Below are 9910 nucleotides of genomic sequence, written 5' to 3'. Positions count from 1 at the left end.
CAAACAAAACCCCATTCGCATAAGCACGCACACTCATAAACTTTAGGCTTTTAAAAGAACTCATGCCACCGGCTGGCCCTAAGATGACATCCTCCTGCTTGGTTTTAAATGCCTTCTAAAGTGAGATTTCCGTCAAAAATTAAAAAGAGCAAAACTTAAAAACGTTTTTAAAACAACCCTACAATGAGCTTTGTATGGATGCTTTTACAAAATGGAGTTTAAAAAAACAAAACAACAAAACCCAGAAACAAAAACCAAAAGCTCAACTCATAGAAATTGTCTTGGAATACACTCGCAGTAACTTGCTTGGGAAGGTGAAAGAAACCTAAACCAGTGTGAGCGGACCCGGAGAGTGGACGTGTTGGGGAAAGGGTTAAGATTGTGTACTGCAACTTGGTCGAGTTTCAGAAAGTTCTCTGGGGAGCCCAACTGCCGCGTCCCTTCGCGGACCCTGCCGGCTACGCTGACTGTAACAGGATGCTGGGGCTCCAGGCGCTCGCCCCTCGCTTTTGGGTGACGGAAAAGAGCCAATGAGCAACGAGGAAAAATCGGGTGCAGTGAAGTCGGAAAGGGGGCTAGCAGGCCCGCGGGAAGAGCGGGGGAGGAGACGGGGAGGGGCGGGGAGGAGGAGGCCGGCCGCGAGCGCGAGCGGCGCGCCTGACAGAAGACCGGTGAACGAGGGGAGCGAACCTAGAGCAGAGGGGCCGGCGCGGGGAGGCGGGCGCCAGGCGGGGGTGGCCCGGCCACCGCGCGTGACGTAGCGCCGGGCTGGGCGTTAACAGCTGCGGGGCCGTGGCTAGGGACTCGCGGCGACAGCGGACGGCGCCGCTCGGGCCGGGTCCTCGGCAGCCGGCTGCCGCGAGCGGGTCCCGAGCGCTTGTGGCTTTGGTCCCCGCAGCTGTGCCCCAGTGAGGGGAGGCATGAACTCGCAACTGCAGCCCTAGCGCCTCGCTCCTCCACCCTGGCAGCCTGGCTGCGGTGACCGGTCTTTGCTCCTGGATTGGGGGCCATGAAGCCGAGTCCAGCCGGCACCGCGAGGGAGCTGGAGCCTCAGGCACCCGCCCGGGGCGAGCAGCGTGCGGCGGAGCCCGAGGGGCGCTGGCGGGAGAAGGGCGAGGCGGACACCGAGCGGCAGCGCACCCGAGAACGGCAGGAGGCCACGCTGGCCGGGCTGGCGGAGCTGGAGTACCTGCGCCAGCGCCAGGAGCTGCTGGTCCGGGGCGCCCTGCGCGGCGTCGGGGGCGCGGGGACCGCTGCGCCCCGAGCAGGGGAGCTGCCTGCCGAGGCGGCGCAGCGCAGCCGCCTGGAGGAGAAGTTCTTGGAGGAGAACATCTTGCTGCTGCGGAAGCAATTGGTAAGTCGTGCCCGGAGGTGAGGCAAGGCTGCCCCTGCCGCGGGACTGGAGGTCGGGCAGGTGGTCTGGTGTGGGCGCGGGGTTGCCTCTGGCTGGGGAAATTCTTGCAGTCTTGAGCCCCCACCCCCACCCCCGCCTCACACCTCCCTAACCCCCCGTGCGGTGTGCCTGCGGCGCGTCGTTCTGGCGTGTGCCTGCTTTGTGTCAGGTGAGGGGCTGGCGACCTCGCGCGGATTGCAGGGAGTGGGTGGCTGCTCTCCCCTCCTCCTCTGCATTCGAGATTCTTGGAGTCGCTAGTTCCTACCTTGTCTCCATAGTTAAATGAGTACATGCCCTTTCCCCAGAGGTTCGCAACCCCCCACTTAAAATGCCATTTCATTAGGAGGTCTCCCTAGTTTCATCTCCTCCCGCAGAGAGGGGACAAAAGCGAGGAGGGGGCTTGTGGCTCGGCTAACTAACACCGAGTTTTACGATTACACTGAAGCGCCTATAGGGAGCCCTGCCCCTCCCAGGGCTCTCCCCAGCATACCAGCTTTCTCCTGGACTGGTGCTTAGTTTCAAATAGAAGTCCTTTGTATAAGGCAGCTAAAACTAGATTGCAATTGATGGCAATTTGGCTGGAGAACGTGCCTCCTCTTCTTTATGCGTTCTGCTAGCTGTGATTGGTGGTAGAGGTGGGAGAAGAGAGAACTTGCTCTCGAGGAGCATTTATCTTACAGGATTTCTGTCAGCGTCCCAGGCACTCTATGCAGTCTTCATTAATGGAAAGAAAAGGAACTTTGGACCTTAGTGTATTGAGAACAGCTTTTGACCCCGCCTCAGAATAATGGCGGCAGCTTTGTTTCGGTGACCTCAAAATGTAGTTTTGGAAAACGGCAAAAAGATCCTATCTGACCATGTGATACTATCTGAAAGTAGACACATGCTAGATAATGGCCCTCTTAAAATAAAGTGTCGGGAGGCTGTCAGTGTCATGTGTTTTCTTGTTTTGTCTCTTTTCAGACAATTTATTTTTTGAGCATCTAAGTGCCTTTACTTATTTGGTTCATTTTTCCTGAAGAAACTCAAATTTTAGCAAACAAGCATCTGATTTATGTCCCCTAGCTTTTTAAATCAAAGAACAGTCAAGAGGAGTAGATATTCATGTGCATCTATTTTGTAAGGATGTATGCTGTGGTTTTTGTGTGATAGCTCTGGTTTGAGCGTTTTACTGTTTCTTTGAACAGACCAGGATCATATGTAACAACGATTTGAACCAATTCTCACTGGTTATGCCTGGTCATTTACATTTTATGCAGTGCCTTGTGCAATAGCACATTTTGGGCTTCATGACTGTCAGGATTGCAAGTGATGCATTCCTATTGTCTGTCTGAGGGGAGCAAGGCAGTATGTCAGGAGAATTCCAGTCCAGTCAGTGTTTATGGTACTATTTTCATTTGTAGACTTGGCATTCATGATTTGAACCAGATGCCTTTTGAGTTCTTTTGCCTTTCCAGCCAGCTCTAGGAAGCACTAGGTGGCGGTGTGAGTTAGCACAACCAATCTGTCACCTTTGGAAACCTGAGCTGAGTTCAAATCTTGATGGACCTTCCCTTGAGGGTTTTGGATTCTGCCAGCTCACATTATACTTGGCACTGGCTATTAGTATTAGTTTCTCACTTTCAAAGGCCCTAAGACTGATTAAACCCCACAAAGCAACTTATAGAAAACAAAACTCTGCAGGCCAAGACATTTGGCCAGAAAACCTCACCTAAGTAAGATTATAATGTATTGTAGGAAACTTGTTACTCTGACTTCAAATTCAAAAGTCTACCACGAAGCTTTATTTTAAACTGGCTATATACCAGATGGATTAAAGTCTCTCTAGTTTTCTTGCCTCTCCCTATAAAAAGTCACAGATTGTATATACTAGTTAAAACAAACAACAAAAAAATTGCTTTAGAAAAATGAAGAAACTGCATCATCACAAAACATGAGAAAGTAGAATTAAAGATAGGACATATTTTCCAGTTACTGAAATTTTTCTTTACTTCAGGTTATTCAGTAAAATTTTGGTTTTGGGAAGGGTTAGTGAACCTTGAAAACTTAAGACTTTCTGGTTCTTTGTCACTAAAGTATATCCATTTTTCATTTTCCTGTTTCTTCCTAATTAGAATTGTTTAAGGAGAAGAGATGCTGGCTTGTTGAATCAGTTGCAAGAACTTGACAAACAGATAAGTGACTTGAGACTGGATGTAGAGAAGACATCTGAAGAACATCTGGAGACAGACAGCCGGCCTAGCTCAGGTGAGTGTGTGTATACAAGGACAGAATTCTGCACTCACAGGTAGCCCCCTATGGTTGGTAGTTCCAGACTTGCAAATGGCAGTGGGGTTTGTTTCCATTGCTGAGAGAACTAAGAGTAGTTTACTATTCAGTTGTGTGAGAAAGAAATAAGTCAGATGATAAAATTTTTAATAATGAGATCAATCTGACTGTAGTCCCCTGAGTTTAAAAAAAAAAAAAAGGTTCTATTCAAATTTTTGGAAGAGCAGTCCTTTGAAACTTGAGAAAGTCAGAACTGGTCGAGAAAATTAGTCACACTTCAACTTCCTGAGATCACTTCAAAAGTTTTTTTTTTTTTTTTTTTTCTTTTAAACCATTTGGCTCCTTAGATTTTATTTTCTCTTAAAGCTATTCCTTCTGAAAGATTCATGATAAAGTTGAAGCTTTGGCAGATCTAAGTTCCTTTCTTACACATCTTTAAAGGCAAGGCCAAGGAGGAAGGTCAATTTGATGGTGAGAGTAACTTTGAAACATAACCATAGTTATACACTCTTTGCCTTTTCATGATGATTGTTTGAAATAAAACCATATTATCAGCTATTGGACTCTAAAATCCAGTGAAATAAAATGGCCCAAAACACCAAAAAATAAAACCCTCTTCCCTTTTTCCTTTTAAGCATGAATGTGTATTATCCTTGACATAATTTTAATTCCTACGATTTTTTTATTTGTAGGGTTTTATGAGCTGAGTGATGGGGCTTCAGGATCCCTTTCTAATTCCTCTAACTCGGTGTTCAGTGAGTGTTTATCCAGTTGTCATTCCAGCACTTGCTTTTGCAGTCCCTTGGAGGCAACCTTGACTATCTCAGATGGTTGCCCCAAATCTGCAGGTAAGAATTGTTAGCATTGATAGAAATTTTAACTGGCAGGGTTAAGGACCCTTAGAGTTATGTAGCTCTGACCTCTTTTGCTAATGGAAAACCAAAAGTTCATCAATTTACTTCACTGAGTGCCATAATATGTCTAAATTTATGGCTTGATCTAGATGAATGTCTAGGATTAATTTAGTCTTCTTTGGGTCTCATTTGGCTTTGTATTTTCATAGTAGCAATTTAACAGTAGAGATACTGCACCAATATTATAAGTCTTGAACTGAATTTCTGAGTTTTTGCTGTTTAATTTGTCTGTATTTTCTTTTCTTTTTTCTTTTTTTTTTTTTTTTGTGTGTGTGCTGGGGATTGAATCTAGAGTCTTGTGGCATGCTGAACACATGTTCTACCATTGTGCTATATCTCTAACCCCATTGCATTTCTTTTGAAAACCATTCTGGAACAGTTTTCTTCTTCCTTTAATCACTTAAAACTAAAGTGTACATTAAGTTAAATACGTCCATCATCCTTGTCAAGAACTGGCACCTCAGAAAGCTCTGGCCCCTCCATGTTTCCCAGAATACTCTGTATGATGTGCACCCCTCCCCCCCAGCCCATAATTCCCCACTTGGGACTATACTTGCTGTGACCTCCTGAGAGAATCATATTGTCAGTACTGGCAGTTTTTGCATTTCTACTATGTGGCATGCACCACTAGATGCTCTGCATATCTCTTTTGATCCTCGCAACAGTTCTGCAGAGTGTGTAGGTATTTTTAGCTCTATTTTATGTATTAAAAAACTGAGGCCAATTGAAGTTCTTTAAGCTATTTACATAGTAAGTGGCAGAGGCAGGATTCAAGCTCATGTCTAACTGCCAGGTCCATGTTTACCATCCCAAGGGAATTCAATTTTTTTTTTTTTTTTTTAGAGAGAGAGAGAGAGAATTTTAATATTTATTTTTTAGTTTTCGGCGGACACAACATCTTTGTTTGTATGTGGTGCTGAGGATTGAACCCGGGCCGCACACATGCCAGGCGAGCGCGCTACCACCTGAGCCACATCCCCAGCCCGGAATTCAAAATTTTTATATTCAACCATCTCATCTAATAGAGGAGGAATTTTGGCTTATAAGCTGTTGTCAGAAACTCCCCATGGGCTGAATGGCAGAGTTGTTGCTGAAATTCACGACTACACCTTTGGTCCTATGAAAGAGCAGAGAAGATGAGAGCTGCTGCAGGTGCTGGCACAAGTCACTGTACTCTGTGTTTATCTATTTTTCACTTGTGTATGAGACTGAACTTTTGAGTTCAGGCAAGGAAAACCTAACACTGAGCAGCTGAGGTTGCTAATTGGTTTGTGTTTGTACAATATGTGTTCCAACAGCAATCATTTGGGGAAACACAGAACTGTGTTATCTAGAGTGTCTGGGCCTCAAGTTCATTGATAATTGTTCTTCCTCACTCTGTAAATCTGGTTTCAGAGGTAAACTTTATAAGCCCATTGAAAGGTACTTTTGTACAGGTTTTCCTTGAAGACAGACCTCTGGCTCTCTCAAATGCCCTCCTTGCAGCATTGAGACAGTTGGGCTGGGCCTTGAGCTCTCTGGTTCAACTCTTAAATAAGGACAAGGGATCAGTGGTGAAATGTAGGTAAATGTGGCTTTAAGTAAGGCAAAAGCTGGGCGTGGTCTTGTGGGCTTGTAATCCCAGTGGCTCTGGAAAATGAAGCATGAGGGAGGCGGATGTAGGAGGAACATGAGTTCAAAGCCAGCCTCAGCAACTTGGCAGGGCAATAAGCAACTCAGTGAGACCCTTTCACCTCCAATAAAATACAAAATAGGGAGCTAGAGATGTGGCTCAGTGATTGAGTGCCCCTGAGTTCAATCTCCAGCACTGAAAAAGAGAAAAAAGTAAGGCAAAGATAGGACTTAGGGTAGTGGAGGAGGAGGGATGGGAAAGGATAGAGGTTTCCTTTTCTTAGAACAAACTATTTATTTATTGGGGGTTGAGTAGATGAAGATTATCATTTTCCTTTTTAAAATAATTTCTTTATAAAAGAAATTTATTACAGGTACATAGGTTTTTAATATCTGGATAAATAAATATAATGGAATATAAATCAATGATGGTCTCAACTTTGATTTTTCTCTGATAACTTAAGGTCATTAAAAGGATTTGATGTTTATAATATTCACTAAGAAATCAAAATCATCACCAGGTGCTATGGCCCACACCTGTAATCCCAGTGGCTTGGGAGGCTGAGACAGGAGGATTGTGAATTCAAAGCCAACCTCAGCAATGGAGAGGTGCTAAGCAACTCAGTGAGACCCTGTCTCTAAACAAAATACAAAATAGGGCTGGGGATGTAGCTTAGTGGTTGAGTGCCCCTAAATTCAATGCCTAGTAACCCCACCTTCCAAAAAAAAAAAGAAATTAAAATCATTTAACTAAGAAAAAATTTGATTTCATTATGTTTTGGTATCAACATTTTTAAGATGTGGGAAATTTATCCATTACTAGTACTCAATCTTTTAAAAAGTCTTATGAAGAACTCCCTATCCTATTAAACAATGTTTTGTTTTTTAATATCACTATTGAAAATATGCTGTTATTATTATTGAAATTTGATCAGTTTATTTGACCTTTTAGGTGTTTTATCTGAACAGATATCATTAGGAATCAAGTTTTAAAAAGTACAAAATGAGGAAAAAGTCCATAGAAACTAATTTATCCAAAGAATTTTAAAAGGAAGCCAGAACAGACTCATTGATTTTTTTTCCAGTTAAAAACGCAATAGTTATTGTTGAAAATTTAGAAAGATGAAAGTGAACATCAACTTTTTCCCCATCACACTGAGGTGCTACTATTAGAACCTTGGTATGACTTCATCTTAGACTTTCTTTGTATAAACACAAATAATCATACTCTTATATCATGATTTTCGCTAACATTTATAGTGTTTTCCCTTTTCAATAATTTGAAAACATTTCTAATGGCTAAATGTATTTCCTTTAAAGAACATATCTTGCCAAATTTTTGTTAAATTTGTTTTTCACTCATTCAGTTATATAAACCTTATGTAAACTGGTAGAGTAACTAGTGGAGTATTTTTTTATTCCTTTGTTATTCATTCTCTACCCATGAACTTGTCTTAATAAAAACTGGTCAGAGACAAGATGGTGCTACTAATTAATTTCTTCAGAGTGTACCTTTAAATGTTTTTCAGATCTCATAGGATGGTTGGAATATAAAGAAGGCCACTGTGAAGACCAGGCCTCAGGGGCAATTTGCTGTTCCCCCTCCACACCACAATTTAATTCCCTTGATGTCATTGCAGATGTGAATCCCAAGTACCAGTGCGATCTGGTGTCTAAAAACGGGAATGATGTATATCGCTATCCCAGTCCGCTTCATGCTGTGGCTGTGCAGAGCCCAATGTTTCTCCTTTGTCTGACGGGCAACCCTCTGAGAGAAGAGGACAGGCTTGGGAACCATGCAAATGACATTTGCGTTGGATCTGAACTGGATGCCACCAAAACAGAGAGTTCTTTACCATCTCCAAGCAGTCTGTGGTCTGCTTCCCATCCTTCACCCAGTAAAATGGATGGCTATATTCTGAGCCTGGTTCAGAAAAAAACACATCCTGTAAGGACCAACAAACCCAGAACCAGTGTGAAGGCTGACCCCACGAAAGGGCTTCTGAGAAATGGGAGCATGTGTGTCAGGGCCATTGGCGGCCTCTCGCAGGGCAACGCCGTGAACCTTAAGAATTCCAAACAGGCGTGTTTGCCCACTGGGGGAATACCCTCTTCGGACAATGGGGTATTCTCCCCACTGAAGCAATGGTCAAAAGAATCAAAAGGAGAGCAACTGGAAAGTAAAAGGTCGCCGCCACCCGAGAGCTGCTTGGCAAGCACGGTCTCGGAGCTCCAAAGCAAGCATCTGCCCCCAAATGCCAAGGCAGCTTCCCAAGAGCATGCGCGGTGTCCAGCCGCTGGGAAAGGTGAGTCCCTGAAAGAAAGCTGTCAGATCTCAGCTGCCTCTCCAAAAGAGAGCCCGGGCAAAGGTCCTGTGCCCTTGCAGGAGAACAAGGCTGTGCAATCCCTGAAAAAAATGCCGCAGAAAAACAGCTTGCAGGCTGTCCCCGCGCCCGTTCCTCCTCCACTGCTGCCGCCTGCCTTTCCTTTGGAGGAGAGGCCTACATTGGATTTCAAAAGCGAGGGCTCTTCTTCGCAAAGCCTGGAGGAAGGGCATCTGGTCAAAGCTCAGTTCATTCCGGGGCAGGCACCGGGTGGCAGGCTCCACCGGGGCCACAGGAACATGGGCGTCGCGAGAAGCTCCACCCTGAAGCACCGAGGCCAGGCCCTGCAGGGTCTGGAGAACAGTCTGCCGACCGTCCGGGAGAAAACCCGGTCAGGGAGCAAGAAGTGTCGTTTCTCCGACGACTTGGATACAAATAAGAAACTCAAGAAAGGTACTACCAAGGGACGGAAGAGCGGGAGTGGGCCTTCCGATGTGGGTCTTCCCGGCAGGCCCCAGGGCAGCGGCCACAGGGCGGGAAACAAGGCACACGGCCACGGACGGGAGCCGGTGGTGGCCAAACCTAAGCACAAGCGAACCGACTACCGGCGGTGGAAGTCCTCGGCTGAGATTTCTTATGAAGAAGCCCTGAGGAGGGCCCGGAGGGCTCGCAGGGAGCACATGGGTGTGTACCCGGTGCCGGTGGCAATGTCCTACGCCAGTCCCTATGCCTACGTAGCCAGTGACTCCGAGTACTCAGCCGAGTGCGAGTCCCTCTTCCACTCCACCGTGGTGGACACCAGCGAGGACGAGCAGAGCAACTACACCACCAACTGCTTCGGGGACAGTGAGTCCAGCGTGAGCGAGGGCGAGTTCGTGGGCGAGAGCACCACCACCAGCGACTCCGAAGAAAGCGGGGGCTTAATTTGGTCCCAGTTTGTCCAGACCCTCCCAATTCAAACGGTCACGGCCCCTGACCTTCATAACAACCCCACAAAAACCTTTGTCAAAATTAAGGCTTCGCACAACCTCAAGAAGAAGATCCTCCGCTTTCGTTCTGGCTCTTTGAAACTGATGACCACAGTTTGAGTAGAAAGTGTCTTTCCCCCCTGTTACTGGGGTGCGGGGGGTGGGTGGGGGGAACAAAGAGGGGGAAAAAGATGATGTCTTAATTTTTGTGTGATACTTTCATAGAATGTTTGTTCTTTTATTAAGATAAAAACCAAGGTAAATTATGTCTCATCTTCATCATGTATGGTCTCTAGTGCCTTTAATGGAAGGTAAAGGATATATTGCTAGTTGTAAGTAAATATTGACGTTTTAATGGTGGTGATAGTGAATGAATTTTGTGGTATCAACTGACTTGTAAATTTTATGAGCATCTGACAAGGGACAGGTTTT

The 9910-nt window shown here is 45.5% G+C and overlaps 1 protein-coding gene across 4 annotated transcripts; it reads left to right on the top strand.

Moving 5' to 3' along the window:
- The first annotated feature begins 890 nt into the window (after positions 1 to 890).
- Positions 891 to 9613, top strand: Dact1 (dishevelled binding antagonist of beta catenin 1). Of its 4 annotated transcripts, none has more exons than XM_027929850.2 (4): positions 891 to 1354; positions 3508 to 3640; positions 4354 to 4509; positions 7827 to 9613. In XM_027929850.2, the coding sequence occupies exons 1-4, from the start codon at positions 1010 to 1012 to the stop codon at positions 9596 to 9598; spliced, it is 2406 nt and encodes an 801-aa protein (XP_027785651.2). In that variant the 5' UTR covers positions 891 to 1009; the 3' UTR covers positions 9599 to 9613. The 4 variants fall into 4 exon arrangements, with proteins under 4 accessions (XP_027785651.2, XP_027785650.2, XP_071463369.1 ...); XM_027929849.2 differs by having other exon boundaries at positions 7716 to 9613; XM_071607268.1 differs by lacking the exon at positions 4354 to 4509.
- Positions 9614 to 9910: the final 297 nt, after the last annotated feature.

Source organism: Marmota flaviventris, chromosome 2 (genome assembly GCF_047511675.1).
Source record: "Marmota flaviventris isolate mMarFla1 chromosome 2, mMarFla1.hap1, whole genome shotgun sequence".
Lineage (NCBI taxonomy): Eukaryota > Metazoa > Chordata > Mammalia > Rodentia > Sciuridae > Marmota > Marmota flaviventris.
Note: the sequence above shows the minus strand (reverse complement) of the source record. Positions and strands in the feature narration are given on the sequence as shown.

Coding starts and splice junctions, on each gene's coding strand:
- Dact1 (XM_027929849.2), top strand. CDS start 1,010: ATGAAGCCGAGTCCAGCCGGCACCGCGAGGGAGCTGGAGCCTCAGGCA. Junction 1,355..3,507: donor TGCTGCTGCGGAAGCAATTG/GTAAGTCGTGCC, acceptor CTTCCTAATTAG/AATTGTTTAAGGAGAAGAGA. Junction 4,510..7,715: donor TGGTTGCCCCAAATCTGCAG/GTAAGAATTGTT, acceptor AATGTTTTTCAG/ATCTCATAGGATGGTTGGAA.